At 41.2% G+C, this 16,566-nt stretch overlaps 3 protein-coding genes across 3 annotated transcripts in view; all 3 read left to right on the forward strand.

Annotated features, from left to right (window-relative positions):
• The window catches only part of LOC124278644 (von Willebrand factor A domain-containing protein 7-like), a 33,896-nt gene extending 21,722 nt beyond the window's left edge, over nt 1–12,174 (forward strand). Inside the window, exons 13-14 of the transcript XR_006899143.1 lie at nt 11,684–11,840; nt 12,045–12,174. The gene's annotated coding sequence lies outside the window, so the exon portion shown is untranslated. The remainder of the gene's footprint in view (nt 1–11,683; nt 11,841–12,044) is intronic.
• On the forward strand, nt 2,329–14,944 carry LOC124278682 (von Willebrand factor A domain-containing protein 7-like). The gene is made up of 18 exons (XM_046714452.1): nt 2,329–2,581; nt 4,221–4,343; nt 4,576–4,749; nt 5,476–5,539; nt 5,648–5,745; nt 6,622–6,813; nt 6,965–7,180; nt 7,694–7,813; nt 8,677–8,850; nt 9,457–9,575; nt 10,213–10,381; nt 10,955–11,013; nt 11,684–11,840; nt 12,045–12,214; nt 12,636–12,747; nt 13,046–13,247; nt 14,031–14,124; nt 14,696–14,944. Exons 1-18 carry the CDS (start codon nt 2,329–2,331, stop codon nt 14,942–14,944), a joined length of 2,745 nt encoding a protein of 914 aa, XP_046570408.1.
• A 285-nt stretch (nt 14,945–15,229) lies between these two features.
• On the forward strand, nt 15,230–16,245 carry LOC124278564 (proline-rich receptor-like protein kinase PERK1). The gene is made up of 2 exons (XM_046714291.1): nt 15,230–15,380; nt 15,579–16,245. Exons 1-2 carry the CDS (start codon nt 15,267–15,269, stop codon nt 15,753–15,755), a joined length of 291 nt encoding a protein of 96 aa, XP_046570247.1. The 5' UTR covers nt 15,230–15,266; the 3' UTR covers nt 15,756–16,245.
• Nucleotides 16,246–16,566: the final 321 nt, after the last annotated feature.

A 16,566-nucleotide genomic window follows, 5' to 3' on the forward strand; every position in this document is an offset into this window, starting at 1 on the left:
CTTCAGCTCCCCCTTTCACATAACGCATTGCGTTTTTCGGAGAAGTGATAAACTATTACCCATTAAGGTGTTACATTGTCCTCCGATAGGTTTCATTGTCCTATTATGTTGCACATTGTCCCCGATAGGTTTCATTGTCCTACTATGTTGCACATTGTCCTCCGATAGGTTTCATTGTCCTATTATGTTGCACATTGTCCCCCGGGAGGGTTTCATTGCCCTGTTGTGTTGCACATTGTCCTCAGATAAATTCCATTGCCCTATTATACTGCACATTGTTGCCCGATGGTTTCCATTGCCCGTCTGTGTTGTACATTGTCCCCTGATAGTTTCCATTGCCCTACTGTGTTGAACACTCTCCCGATAGATTCCATTGCCCTACTGTGTTGAACACTCTCCCGATAGGTTCCAATGCCCAGTGTCATAGTTTGACGACATATTCCATTTATTGTCCCAGTGTGTTGTTGCACATAGTTTCCCAACAGATTCCATCGTCCCAGTGTCTGGTTACACATAGTTCCCCAACAGATCCCATTGTCCCAGTGTTTGGTTGCACATAGATCCCCAACAGATTCCATCGTCCCAGTGTCTGGTTACACATAGTTCCCCAACAGATTCCATTGTCCCAGTGTCTGGTTGCACATAGTTCCCCAACAGATTCCATTGTCCCAGTGTGTTGTTGCACATTGTTCCCAAAACAGATTCCATTGTCCCAGTGTCTGGTTGCACATTGATCCCCAACAGATTCCATTGTCCCAGTGTCTGGTTACACATAGTTCCCCAACAGATTCCATTGTCCCAGTGTGTTGTTGCACATAGTTCCCAAAACAGATTCCATTGTCCCAGTGTCTGGTTGCACATAGTTCCCAACAGATTCCATGTCCCAGTGTGTTGTTGCACATAGATCCCCAACAGATTCCATTGTCCCAGTGTTTGGTTGCACATAGTACCCCAACAGATTTTATTGTCCCAGTGTGTTGTTGCACATAGTTTCTCAACATATTCCATTGTCCCAGTGTCTGGTTACATATAGTTCCCAAAACAGATTCCATTGTCCCAGTGTCTGGTTGCACATAGTTCCCCAACAGATTTTATTGTCCCAGTGTCTGGTTGCACATAGTTCCCAACAGATTCCATTGTCCTCGTGTCTGGTTGCACATAGTTCCCCAACAGATTCCATTGTCCCAGTGTCTGGTTGCACATAGTTCCCCAACAGATTCCATTGTCCCAGTGTCTGGTTACACATAGTTCCCAAAAACGATTCCATTGTCCCAGTGTCTGGTTACACATAGTTTCCAAACAGATTCCATTTATTGTCCCAGTGTTTGCTTGCACATAGATCCCCAACAGATTTTATTGTCCCAGTGTCTGGTTGCACATAGATTCCAACAGATTCCATTGTCCCAGTATATGGTTGCACATAGTTTCCAACAGATACCAATGTCCTAGTGTGTTGTTGCACATAGTTTGCCAACAGATTCCATTGTCCCATTGTTTGGTTGCACATAGTTCCCCAACAGATTTTATTGTCCCAGTGTGTTGTTGCACATAGATCCCAAACAGATTCCATTGTCCCAGTGTTTGGTTGCACATAGTTTCCCAAAAGATTCCATTGTATTAGTGTCTGGTTACACATAGTTTCCCAACATATTCCATTGTCCTATCGTGTTGATGCACAATGTTCCCCGACAGATTCCATTGTCCCATAGTGTTGTTTGACATTGACCCCCGACAGTTGCCATTGCTCCAGTGGGCTGCAAATAAATCCCTGAGGTCGTCCAGTGCGCTAGTAAGTAGCGCAAGGGCCCCTTTGATAAGCAAAAACAAGAGTGATGCGTATCAAACAGGCACTTCTGCGTCTTACAAACAGTGGCACGAGATCTCCTTGACTAACTCCCTACTTGACCAATAATCAGATAGCGCATTCCAAATATTTCCAGATCCAATGTGACTGGCATGTTTTAGCAACCGATACATACTGCTGATGTAAATGTATTTGTAGGCACGAATTCTTTACATAAATACTCATATATTTGTGTCGAGCCACAGCTGCAGTAAACATTGTAACTTGTGCTATTGTATTAGTTGGGTGTCAGTCAACAGGGCTCGACTGCGGAATCCATAGCATCAAAGGACACTCGTAAGGTCTCGACAATCTAAAGGCAGAAAAGGATTATCCTCAATTTCATGTACGTGTATTCTGAATGCATGTACTTAGTTCGTCGCAGAAGGCTCTTATAGGCGATAACCACTGGTGGAAACCAGGAACTGTAGAACACACTGCTATCCCGGGTCATTAGTAGATTGTACTAGATTTCGTGAACGATAATGCCGTCAAAGATTTTAACCATTTTGTGCTTTGTGTTCTTGTGTGTCGTCTGCGTGTTGGGCTTCCTACCCAACAGGTTCAGTCTTCTGTCGTCTGACTTCACACACCAGGACATCACAGAGGCCGCCATCTTGAGAGCTGTGGCGGAGATGTTCGAGGAGGCGCCTTTGTGGAGGAAGTCTTCAGGGCCTGGAACACTCATTACCATGAAAGAGATAACAACCAAGGCTTTGTTCGATGCGTACAAGGGTGGTATGTTCATGTAACATCAAGTATTATATGACTTAAAATAACAAACGACGGATTCAGGGCAAGTACTTAACTCTAAACTGTTCCTATGTTATTTTTCGAAGCATGCATCAGACGTATAATAATAAGGAAACAAAATGTGGACATGGGTATTTAATATGATATTAAATATTCATAGAATTATTATAAACATTGGACATTTTCAAAAACTTTAATTGTAGAATTTAAACGTTTCCAACTTTTAAAGTATTTATCATTGCCAAAATACTGTAGGTTGTTACATAAACCTATTTCCACTGATACTTGCTACTAATAGCACGTCATTTTGTGCAAAGCTGTCAGTCACCAATGATAAAATATATTTCATTGTAATGTTCAAGTTCTTTTTATTATTTTGGGCTTTGAGGTACTATGTTGGTTAACGCGTTCGCTTGTACTCCGAAGACGATTCTTCACATGGGTACAGTTTGAAGCGCCGTGATATTGATGGGAAATTCCAAAAAGCAATGCTCAACCGCTCCACGTTCATATTTATGGCGAAACGTGAAATATTGTGCAACGTTAAGAACACAAAGAACGGGTATGTAAATTATTACCTGGATATCGATTAATAATGCGAGTGATTTTGGATGTCAATGTTTGTTAAAGCATGTAGTGAGATCACAATGAAATCAGTAACACACAAGGAACATGTTTGACCAGGTGTTCTAATGCGCGTCCGTGTGGTATCAGAGCTGCCTTTCTTCGTCGTGCAAACACGCACTGACTGAGGGCTTCAATCCCGACTGTCTGTGATACTTTGGTTTTGTCAAAGCATTAAAGGTTATGAGTCAAGTTCTGTTCCATCTTACGTTTATTATTTTTATACCCAATATGATTATACAGAAACAGTGAGCGAGTTAGTATGGTATTATGCCACTTTTAGCAATATTACAGCAATATCAAGGCGGGGGACACCCGAAATGGGCTTCCCACATTGTACCCATGTTGGGAATCGAACCCAGGTCTTCAGCGTGACGTGCTGACGCTTTAACCACTAGGCTACCCCACCGGCCAAATACAGAAACAGAAACACATTTAAACGGTGACATAACCGTCCCCCATTCGCTCCACTAGACCAATAAGTTAAACTTTTTTGGATTTGGTTTGCTAATTTATCGTAATTTGCGGACTATTTAGCCGAACGAGATTTAGTATAGCAAAAATATGTGGAAGAAATTAATCAGTGTACAGTACAAGAATTCGGCAACAAGTATGTGTATATATTCATTAATCCTTATTAAGTGTATTTTACGACATGGAAACCCGACGGAAATATTCAGCATATAACGCCATTCTTAAAAGAATGAAAGTTTTAGACATATTCTCATGACTTTGGTAACTATAGAATCCTAACGGTTGCACATACCTTAGTGAACCACCGCATGTAATATCTAGTGGCAAAAAATCTGAAGCTGTGCTTGTATATTTATCTTTATGCACTCTCACAAAGAGAAACATCTATGTTTAAATTAGGGAATAGTTATGAAATGGTTTCTGAGAAAGGACATGTCCAAAAGCCTCATTTATTGGATCATGAATTCGAGTTTATCGAATATATATATCAATTTCAAAAATATGATATCGATGCCTTTCACGACAGGAACTGTGTCTGAGAAACGGTTCCAGGAGGCCATCGATGACATCGTGAAGGCCAACAACAGAGTGGACCAGGACCACTACTCTGAGGCTGCCTGGCACGTCAACGGGGAGGCCATCAAAGAAGGTGATTTCGACGTTTTTAGCAACACATATCCCAAACAAAATGTTTTGTAGTTCTTTCTTCAACCGTATACATTTAAGACGTGTTCATAACACATGATCGACCGGTATGTCAACACCGAGGATATTAAAGGTGATATCGGACTATGTATAACAGTATTTCTTGGAAACAAGATGAGAAACAAAGCTGAGAACCACCCATAGTTTAGTGGTCGCTGTTACTAATCTTTCTTTAGCAAATGACAAAATCACATCACTACGGGCAACGGCAATCTTCATCCTGAATCAAACCATGCCGGACTACAGGGCTGCTCGAGGTCTGATTGGTCAGTTTCTTCACATTGTCCAGATGTTCTACAGCAACACCAACTGGCCGGAACTCAGTGGAAGCGCGGTCTATGACTCTCTAGGTACACCTAAATAACGTACAAATGTCTTACAGCATACATTTCTTAACAGGTGTAATCGTAGCAGTATAATCAGTCCAATTAAGAATAAGACAATAAACTGTGTATGAAACAGTGATTGTTAAATCAATCCAATATTCTCGATCTACGTGCATTATAATCAGTTGATCAGCTGATATCGACGCATTTCACATTTTTACAGTAAAATTAATTATATGATCATTTTATCACTTAAAAATCACATAAAAGATCTATCACGGTTGATTACCTCCATATGGCAATACGTTCTGCTATATTAACAAATATTTGGATTGACGCAAAAATGACAGAACACGCGCCGTCAACGTCCACTATACAACGTTGCTGACTACAGGATCAAAATTTACCCACAACAAAAATCACGAACAACAACCTACCACAAATATAACCCCATACAAACAAACAAAAACCAAACCCTAACATTTACCAATGATGGGTCAAGTAGCTATGTTACAAGCTTTCGGAAGATTTTACTTATCGCATGAACTGACAACTGTGCTTAGCTACAACACAGCTGACAGTCATCCCTGTAGGCACACACCTACCGCACACATAGATGAGTACATATTGACACACCCATGCTTATGAGATAAACACGCAATGACTTGTACAATAGACTCTCCATACAATTGAGAGAGTTCTTTGTGATTTTTAAATAGTTTTGTTGCATGTATTTACTCATTTTGTCAGGTATTCCCGGCAAACAGTTGATGGCAGTAGCACCCTCCTCCATAGACACATGCAAGTCGTGTAGGTAAGTACGAGTGTAGAACAAACACAATCTTGGTTCGTTCAAGTATTTGGTTTTCAACAAAAACGAAAAGGCTCTACTTTGACTGATATTTTGTGGGTTTTGTGCCAGGGTATCTCCCGGAATCAATTGCAGTGACAACATGATAGATCTGGGGTCACTCTTGACCAGCGGCTACAGAAGTGGACAAGACCGGATCAAACCATTCAGTGAGTGTATCCCCCTAGACACCAGACCACATACACAGGGTGTCTGCTCGCTGTCCATTGGCTGCAGGCAGTATCCTGGTTGTGTACACACCTTTCGTGAGTGAGTGAGTTTAGTTTTACACCACTTTTAGCAATATTCTAGCAATAACACGGCAGGGGACACCAGAAATGGGCTTCACACATTGTACCCATGTGGGGAAAAGAACCCGTGTTTTCGGCGTGTCGAGCGAACGTTTCAACCACTAGGCTATCCCACCGCCCCACACGCATTTCGTGAGGAAACTCAGGCTAATTGTACTACAGAGAGGCAAACAGATACTACAAAGCCACCTTAGTGTTTATGAAGTTATGGTTTAACAGTTAGCAGTTAAAGCGATCTCTGTTCATAGACTCGGGAGATATCCTTCTACAAGGCCGGGTCATATGAAGCTCATTATCCTTCGTCCTTACATTGCTAGATTTTGTTTTTCTCATCAAACATCTACAGAGACTAACAAAACCTGAGCCCGGAAACTTCAGTTCCTTGCGAATGACAACACAGTCATTCCTAACTTCTTTGAGTGGCATTTTAGAAGTTGGGCCGTACAATACTGAACACACTTTATGGATTACAACTTCTTTTTGTTCGTGAGTGCGACGTTTCGGGTATTCCTGCTTGACAACGGGACAAGAATATGTATTTTTCTCCATAAAGTTTGTTCAATATTGCAGTCAGTCCTAGCTTATTGGCATTAGTTTTAAACTGATATCACCATTATACGCAAAACTTTCATCGGCCAGTGCCATTAAGTAAATACCCTTTACTGGTTAAAGTGCCCTCCACACAGACATGTCGTGTGAATTAAAAACATGACATTTAAAAAAATGGCATTTCAGAAGATCCACGGACGCACCAAACTGGCAAATGTAGTCACGGCGGCCCCCATGACACGTACAGCACGACGTCTGCTGCAACTGGCGGCATCAACAAGGACAGCAGCGACCCCAACACGTCTCCCCACTACTACCTCCACCACCAGGCTGCAGAGGGCGCTATACGACATACAAAGTTCTTTTTGGATGATCCGGGTAATCGAAATAAAATTGTTCGTTTTTTTGTTACACATGTGAAATGTTATAAAACAATGAAAACATTGCACTTTGATATTAATTAAACCTCTAAAACAAACTTACATATATGTTGGATGCATAAGGAGAACGTGTTCTATTTCCTTTACAGTGTATGGATTACGCCATCTGGTGGGAGATGATAAGTTCCAAAAACTCCTTCTAATCAAGGCGGATAACTCCATAGTTTTTGTGATAGACTCTTCCGGATTTTCGAAGAAAGATATGACTACTCTCAAAGCAGCTGCAGCTGTAATTATGGAGGAAGCATCGTCACAAATCACCAACGATCAGACAGAATACATCATTATGGCAGATGGAGAGCCAGGTCAGACTATGCCACATCTTCCTTGTGTAGAGTAGAGTAGAGTAGAGTAGAGTAGAGTAGAGTAGAGTAGAGTAGAGTAGAGTAGAGTAGAGTAGAGTAGAGTAGAGTAGAGTAGAGTAGAGTAGAGTAGAGTAGAGTAGAGTAGAGTAGAGTAGAGTAGAGTAGAGTAGAGTAGAGTAGAGTAGAGTAGAGTAGAGTAGAGTAGAGTAGAGTAGAGTAGAGTAAGAAAAGACTTGTAAGCAAAGGCACAACTAAACGTATTCGAAAATTTAATGTATAGCGTGTCATCGCTCGATGCATCCTAGGTATCCACCACTGGGCTGTCTTGTCCAGAGGCGTTATTAGCATAATAATAACACATTCATAAAAGTTCAGATTTACCAATTTCTTTTGAAATAGCAATAGAACTATACAATTTTAAGGCACAATGTTAATCTGAACAAACTGAGTGCATATTCACGTGATGACTGTGTCAGGGTTTTGTTACCTCTTCCACTGATGTTTTGTTTCAAGGAAGTGTACAGAGCGTGTACAGATCCAGAAACTCTGTGGAAGCTCGGCACTACATGGATGCTCTCCCCGTGAATGAAGGCACAGCATGTCAGCAGTTCAGCCTTCACAATGTAGAAGCAGGCAAGTACATGACTGGGACACGTCATCATTAACTACTGAAGGTCTCCTTCCATCTGATCTATGTAGCGCCGACAGAGCAAAAGTGAAACGTCTTGTTCGTCTTTGTTTTCCGGCATTGATCACAACACATTACTCCATTGCTACCAACGCCGAAGTGGAGTTTATAACACGACTCAATCCTGCAGACAGGTATATGTCGGTCATTGTAAATGGCAACGCTGTTTAAGAATGTACGTTGCTATGAGCCAGGTATTCCAACTTGGGTCTTCCTGTGTGGAGACATACAGTGTTCGTGAAAAGGTGAAGCATTTCCTGCTCTTAAAGGAAGAAACACAGCCTGCCATGTTGGGGCGTATTGTGTCCATTTGTCTTGAGCTGTAAGGATAGATCATGGCTCATCAGATATGAACATTTAAACTAAGCCTAATAGTATTTGCAAAATATGATAATCATACCAACGGAACTTGGCAGCATACGGCATATCCTTGGCAGCATACGGCATATCCTTGGCAGCATACAGCATATCCTGATTGGATAGGATTAGGAATTACTTACAATTTTCCCATGAACTATCAAAATCAGCAGATGAAGAAATCAGTTAAAGACGTATCTGTAACTGTGAGTCACACTTTTAAATAGTCCTGTAAACAATCACTGATTCAATGGAATTTGAGGCAGTCTTAGTACTTTTATCATTATTCTTACTGTACAAGATCGTCACAATGGTCATCATGTCTCGCCTAAAACCACAGAGAACATTGCACATTATCACAAACCATATCTCTCAACCAGGACAGGGAATACATGTTCACTGTATTATCATCAGTGTAGGAGTAATGTAATGTTGTTGTCCCTGCTTTCAGCTGCCAACTTGGCCTACCCGGGTTCTAAGATCTACGTGTTGACAAACGCTCCACCAGCAGACACGGACAGAGCAAATGACATCATCAGGATAGTGACAGAGAAGAGGATTTCGCTGGAGTTCTACCTCACTGGATACTGTGAGCGTAGGACAGGAAGGGAGATGCGTCACGGAGGTACATAGTAGAACTGTCCACTCTCAGGTTTATTGAAGAAGTAGCTGATACGTTCAAACAAGGTTCAATGGACATACTCATGCGTATGTTTGGATTTGAAGCATAATCTGAGACTTCTTTCCTTACATTGAAGTATTTTGAAATATCCGACTAAAGCGTAAGCTGGTCAAATGATATCAAAGAAATGCTAAGACTTTGTCCAGTATGTGACCGATTTAAAAAAAGTAGTCACCTCTTTGAATGAACATTCTGGGAAAATCATGTGGCAAACACCCGTATTGCTATGACCATTAATCATGTTCAGACCATGACCCTCTTGTCCATTCGAACCATGCAACAGTGAAATTTAGCCTTAGTGTTCCCCTCAACAGATACTTGGTATTGGCGATATTGTTGGTGTAAATCTGAAATGGCATAGGCAGGACCGTCACAAAGAAGGGTGACAGAAGAGTTGAAACATCGTACCATTACGTGTTAGTACCTGTTCTGAGGATTCACCGATGGCCCGTAGCAAGTTTTCCGTAGGGTGAAAATGGTTTCATGTCACTTCTATGCTTGAGCCTCAATTATGGTTTTCATTCAAATATGATTTTCTGGTGGTTACAGAAACCAGACGTCGGCGTTCAGCTGGTATGGACCTGTATTCAGGTCTAGCCACAGCCTCCGGGGGGTCAACATATGTAACAGACAAAGGTGGAGTCGCAAAAATGGCAGATATCATTAAGGTGAGGTTGCTGCAGTTGCTGTCGCTGCTGGGGTTGCCGAGGGCTGCTGAGGGTAACAGCTACTAAAACTGTCGCGCTTAAGCGTATCTAGGCATGTTGGATTGCCGTTAAGCCTGAAACAAGAAGGTGATAGACATTTGATGATGTTGTATTTAACACAGGGTTTCTATGCTGTGTTTTGGACTGTAAGTTTGCCTTGTTTTGGTGGCTGTTTTCAGCCGAGCAACGTTTTCCTGAGTTAAACGGTTTTACTGTGTATATGTTCCTTTATATGCAACAAATAGCAATAGACCCGGAAGTTTGGTTAGTAGTATAAACACGAAAGAGATGAGTCTGATGGTGACAAATTGGATGTTTCCATTTCTAACAAGGCTATCACACCAAGGTGTAGTTTGGAAGCGAACCCGTTACTATTTTAGTGGGTAGTGCCAAGGATGAGGTTTTTCAGTAAATAAATATCAGTTGCTGAGAGCTACCACCTAAAACAGCGATTATACACGGCCCAACACACGACCCAAAATATGTTTCTCCTAAAGCGTTGAAACACCCTCCCAGCTTCACGTGTTTCCAGTTGACACGAATGAACTTGTGATATCGATATGATAGCTTACATCCAGATTATATTATGACTTTGTAGGAATCTGCAACAACATCCGGCACGACAATTCTGAAGATGGCTGTGGATGCAGCTGTGAAAAAGACGATTGATGTCCCGATTGATAACACTATCCGAGAGTTGACTATCAAGATCATATCAAATGCTGGCACCACGGGTGAACCCGTCAACACCCTGTCTGACCCACACAGTGAGTTATAGGCCATAAATCTTATCCTGAGTGAATGGTGGGTATGGTTTTACGCCACTTTTATCAATATTCCAGCAATATCACGTCCATGTTGGGAATCTAATCCGGGTTGTCAGCGTAACGAGCAAACGCTTTAACCACTAGGCTATCCAACCGCCCCATCTGATCCTGATGTCTGCATGGCTCCGGATCAACAATAGTTACTTACACATGCATCAATTTTCTGATGTTTCATCATAAACATACTTTTACAGATTAGGATAAAATGCAGCAGAGAGTGGTCGGATGGTCCTGGCACAGTCAGGCTGTTAAGGCTCATCATCAGCTCAGGTACTGTTGACCCGACTACACGCAGCCCACACAGCAAATGGGACTTCTCCCAGGAAGCGCTGCCTAGTCGAACCCACCAAGATTTCCGTAGAATATGATGACTGCCCAACACTGCAGCCTTCTGCATTACCCAGACTGTCAGAAGAGCTGTGCTACCGATGGAGAACCCGGGTACTCTCCTTATCTGCATACTCTATTATTTTGCTGTGTATTTTTGTGATAAGAATTGATAAATCCTTTCAGAAACATCTGTCGCCATGACAACCTCAGGCAACGTCACCCTGAAGGATCTTGGCGGAGGAGTGAGACTGATCAAAATAAAGGTCTTTATTGCATACTTTATACGATGCATCTTACACCATTCTATAATATATGGACCATGTTTTTATAATGATGAAATAACTTTAAAAAATGGTCTTGTGGAAAGTGACAAAGATTCCGCCAGAAAATGCTACACTTTTCACGAGGACCTGGAGTCATCAGTGATCCATAATGACCATTTTTATAATTTTCACGGCCATTTACTATAAACTGTAAAGGAGAAGCCTACTTTCGAACCATATATGCTTTTCCCAAAATATATTTCAAACCCAATAATGTCAATGCGGTATAGAACCTCTAACCATTATTTACCAGTAGAAAATACCTAGACAGTTAAGAAAATGTCATTTATGTTATTTCCCTGCGATAGCTGACGAGTTATTTCCAAAATATCAGATGTAATTATATTAAAGACTTATTGTAAATGGCCAAATCTTATGGAATTTAAAAACCTTTTGTCCACCTGTAAGTACTCTATCATAAAATCTCTATCATAATACTGTAAAATGTTGTTCCTGTCCCACCGATGGCGGTTTGTGGGAATAAAGAAACTGAATTGAATTCAATTGAATTGACAACGTTGAATCTGTTTCAGCGGATAAGAGAAACTCGTTAATCTCTGATGTTGATGTTCTACATTGTATATTGCAGTCCCCCCTGCCCGGATTATGGCATCTGACGAAGAAGGACAGTTACCATTGGGACCTGGAGGTGACCGCCCAGAGCACCATCGACTTCAGCACCAAGTTTGTACAGACAAACCCCTTGAACGGATTCCAGTATGAGATTACAGGAAGACCTATTGCAGGTACGTGACTCGTTATCATTAGACCCATTGCAAGTGAATCCTATATGCTATCCTTTGGAAGTTATGTGGTAATCCTCATGGAGTTGTAATGCATGTGGTTGTATTTGTTTACCTAACTTTGGTTACAAAGACTTAGGACGTTTGGAGTTCGTCATATCAGAAGTTGACTGGCATGGGAATACCATCTTGTCAACATCGTTTCAGGTGACAAGGCTACTGTTATTATAACCGTACCGTCGATAGACAAGATAGGGGGAATAGCCAAGGTTATTCTCACAGACAGTAAAGGTGCAGAACTAGAGTCATCTTCCTTGACTCAGGGTAGAGGTCGGGCTTCATCTATATTCAAAGGAACATTCACCCTTCCAACAAAGGTAATTCATATGTACATATAGTCAAAAACTGTTTCCTAATTGTTGCGCTCAATAAAATTATTCATATCAAAGAAAAATTCATAAAATGCATGTAACTCTATAATGTCTACTGGAGTTGCCTGGAAATCATTTTCCGTTGATATTTACCATCACAATACAATTACCACATGATTCAATTCAATTTTCGATTATAGAATCCGTTCGCCATTCAATAAAACGTAATATAAGACATATTTATGTTAAGAACCATTCTTTAGCATCACTTCACTGATCTCTACTGCCTTTTTATCCTTAAGACTTAGGGTTGTGGAAGGTCATCCCCCAATCCTTTGTCCTTAGATAATGTTGACGGACGTGTCCAATAGAGGCTCCTAAGTTGAAAGTGAAGATATAGTTCCAGTTTATGCAACACTGATTTCAGGCGTTCCAAGTGACTATTCGAGGTACTGACGAGCCGGGCAATATGCTACAGCGTCTGGAACCAACCAAGATAACGCCAATAGCTGTTAAGCTGAAGATAGGAACACTTACAGGTGAGGCTTTCCGTTAATGTATATGATTGGTGCTTTTCGTTCTGTAAACACGAGACAATCAACCAGACAAGCCAGTGAGTGATATCATCGGGGATACGATGACATGTGTCAACTAAGCCAGCGAGCCTGAACATCCAAACCTTTAAGTCGATTCTTTCGACAAGCATGGGTTGTTGAAGATGAGTTCTATCCGGATCTTCAAGGGTCGCCTCAAATCATAGTCCTGAGTACCCTATGTACATTTTTATCATAGGTAGGATAAAATTGCAAAACCTCAATCACTGATTCATTCATATAGGGTCTCTGTACATCAACGAAGATCTGAAGATCCCCTACACGGTGACCAATACCGGGGACAGCAAGACCACCATAGCTGTTGACATCACAGACGATCAGGGCTTTGCTGTCAGCCCATTAAAGAAGTCGTTTACACTGGAAGGAAACAGCAGCGCCACTGGTAGTTTCACGTTGCATGCTGGGAGCACAGTTGGAGTAACCACGTGAGCATATGAGTTCGAATTAAGAAGTAAATTTTTTGTAGAGGTTACATGCATACATACATACATACATACATGCATGCATGCATGCATGCACACATACACACGCACACACACATACATTACATACATACATACATACATACATACATACATACACGCACATACGCACGCACACACACATTACATACATACATACATACATAGATTACATACACACACATACATACATACATACATACACACATACACACACATACATACATACATTACATACATACACACATACATACATGCATGCATGCATACATTACACACATACATACACATACATGCATACATACATTACATACATACATGCATACATTACATACATACATACATACATACATACATACATGCATACGTGTGTGTATGTGTGTGTGTGATATTTCACAGTGCTCTAGATTCATAAATAGAAATGTTCAGAAGCATTTATGCCGTCATCGCTTGTCTTATTAGCGTCCCAGTTTTGCCCTTTGAAATGAAATATCATGTTGAATACTGGTGTCCAATAAGGGTGTGTATCTGTCCCATCAACGGCCGACATTCAGACATGCTGGGCCCTTCCTAGCGCTGTCAGCCTTATTGTGGTCTCCGAAGACTGTTAACTGTATCCCAGACGTAATCATAGTGAACTTCCATCTTTCCTCTTCCCTCCTCAGATAAGCTGTTACACGTCGCTGTCACACCATGCATTTTAAAAAGATCAGGAACATATTTGCTCCATGTAATCAATGGTTTCAGCACAGTGACAGTATCGGCACAGCCATCGGGGGTATCAGGCCACAGTCCTCAGTTTGATACCCGCAGGATCACTGTGGAGGAACACATCGTCAGGGTGAGTTGATATCCATGTCACTGCACTATCCGGTTACCTAATACATGAGTTCATGTACAGACATGGAGGATACTGAGCATGTCTCCGGTACGGTTTCTGGTAGAAACCAGTAGGGATGTCTTAGGCTGACTCGGTTGACACATGTCATCGTATCCCTCTTGTGAAGATCGATGCTCATGCTCAAGGTGGGTGGGGGTAATTGATTTCACTTACTTTGTACATAAATTTCCCCTAATGCAAGTCGTCTTCCTTGTCACACAGTCTTGTGCAGGGGGTTTGACTCTTACGTCTGTATGCAAAGATCTAAATATTTCACAGGTGAGGCGGTTTCACTGACCTCCTTTAGTTCCAGCTCAGGTAGACAAATACAGGCTAGTTGACAAATGTTGGACGATATCAGATCATAGATATACCTGAAGCTGAAGTTCCACACATGCCCTTGTTTTCATTTTGCTAACATGTAAAGAAATACGACCATCAAATAGGAGAGCGCAACTGAAGATTTAAAACAACTATTTGCATATAAGTGTAATTAGAATGTTCATTTAGTTTCGTTGTTGAACTGTTTCAGAAAGTGGACAACACGACCCCTGAGTGTAACGTCACCTCCATGACCGGAAGTTGCAGTGTGGCTCAGATGGATCCGTGTAGTTGTCACATTCACACGTGGTCAGGGACGGCGGTGTTCGGGGATGTGGGTTTCGGGTTGTTCCAGATATCGTCCGGGACGTCGGGCAGCTTCACGTACGACAACTTCACCATGGGACATACCATTGACAAGGGGGGTCAAGACGGCCAGAATAGGGTAGGGAATAATTGAAATCGGTCACTATATTTTAAAATATGATCTATCTCTAAGTAGTGAACGAGTATGTTACTTACAAAAAGATGCAATGCTAGCATTAGTTGGTTAGTAAGTTATTTAGTTGGTTGCAGTTGCAAAGACGTTATTGATATTAACCCCTGGACTATCTTGTCTATACCAAAATTTTTAGCTGTAATATTTTTTTAATGAGGCTTTAAACAATAGACAAACAAACGACACTAAACACACATAAGCTCAGCCTCTAACAGAAATATCAAAATGTGGACTGTACAGGAGTGACTGCTGCCACCCGGTGTCTTACATCAACGTGGTCGACATGGCCAGCAACACTGCTCAGTGCACATTTGACTTGGCTCCCGGACTCCCCATACCCGTGTACGACTGTGCGAGCACACCAGCTACTGCAAGTACATCATTTAGCATGAACCCGGTACGTATAGTATCCATGCATGTACATTTACATATACAAGATGATATCACTGGCTCTGATGGTAGTGTACATTACGTACGTATGTCAAATAGTTTGACCATACGTTTATATATACCTTTCATTATTGTGGATATGTTTATTAATGTCCTTTTCCTTAATGATTTCAATGAAAATGACAAGGTTTGTTTAATTACACAGAGTGAAGAGACTAGTGGCTTGTCTACTGGCGCCATTGCGGGGATAGCAGTGGGTGCGGCAGCGGCGTTGGCAGCAACGATTGTCACAGCTGTTCTTATTGGCAAGAAGGCCCTCTGCGTCTCCAAAACACACCCAAAAGTGGAGACGAGCCAACCCCCTTTGGGACATACACTGTGACACCTTTTCAGCACTTACATTATAAATATCCTTACAGTTTTGTCACAACACTATCGTATGATTTAACACCTTCTTTCCAAACACTTGTGTTATCTTGATGTTGTAGTAGCATTGTAACACAAAACAACTCTAAGTGTTCATACATAAACCTATTATCTGTGAGATTTCTTGTCATTTAAGCAGAGTTCGAACACAGGCACTACAGTGTGTAGCTTTTAATTCCTTAAATCTATGGACGTTTGAATACACAACTGGTTCCATACATTCACTTCCTGGTTGAAGTTTATAACGTGTCAATCCCACTGTTTATTCTTTGCAGGATCCGTCCAAAGACTTATATTGTATTATTACCAATGCATCTGATATACATACCTCATTGCGAGTCATTACAATAATAATAAGATTTTGTGTCCAGAAAATACAACATATATCATGTGTGTCTTAAGGTTTGTTGGTTGAATAAATAATTGATGTCAGATTATTAATCCTATTTGATCTTGTTTCCGAACTGTTTGCATGTAAATGGCTGCTACAGACTGCCCTAACCCACTATCACACCGAGGAATAGTCTAAAATACAGCGGCAAAATGCCTAATAGTATATATCTAGACGTGAACTATAACAGATTGTGAGATTTCGATAAAGAATCAGTTAATATGAGTAGCTTAAGCAGTAAAAGAAAGTTCAAACAATTCAATTTTCAGTATTTCTCTGACTTAGTAAAAACGTTATAATAGTATTTTCTGCTACGAGAGATACCGATAACAGGATACTGATGCAGAGTACCAATGGCTTGTAGAATATTTTCCGG

This window comes from Haliotis rubra, unplaced genomic scaffold, assembly GCF_003918875.1.
Source record: "Haliotis rubra isolate DU_JTF1 unplaced genomic scaffold, ASM391887v1 Scf24, whole genome shotgun sequence".
Lineage (NCBI taxonomy): Eukaryota > Metazoa > Mollusca > Gastropoda > Lepetellida > Haliotidae > Haliotis > Haliotis rubra.

Bases quoted from the DNA above. Each gene is read 5' to 3' on its own strand.
- LOC124278682 (XM_046714452.1), top strand. From the start codon at position 2,329: ATGCCGTCAAAGATTTTAACCATTTTGTGCTTTGTGTTCTTGTGTGTC. The intron at 6,814-6,964 runs GTAATCGAAATA...TTTCCTTTACAG, and splicing joins GTTCTTTTTGGATGATCCGG to TGTATGGATTACGCCATCTG. The intron at 7,181-7,693 runs GTCAGACTATGC...TTTTGTTTCAAG, and splicing joins TATGGCAGATGGAGAGCCAG to GAAGTGTACAGAGCGTGTAC.
- LOC124278564 (XM_046714291.1), top strand. From the start codon at position 15,267: ATGGCCAGCAACACTGCTCAGTGCACATTTGACTTGGCTCCCGGACTC. The intron at 15,381-15,578 runs GTACGTATAGTA...TTAATTACACAG, and splicing joins CATCATTTAGCATGAACCCG to AGTGAAGAGACTAGTGGCTT.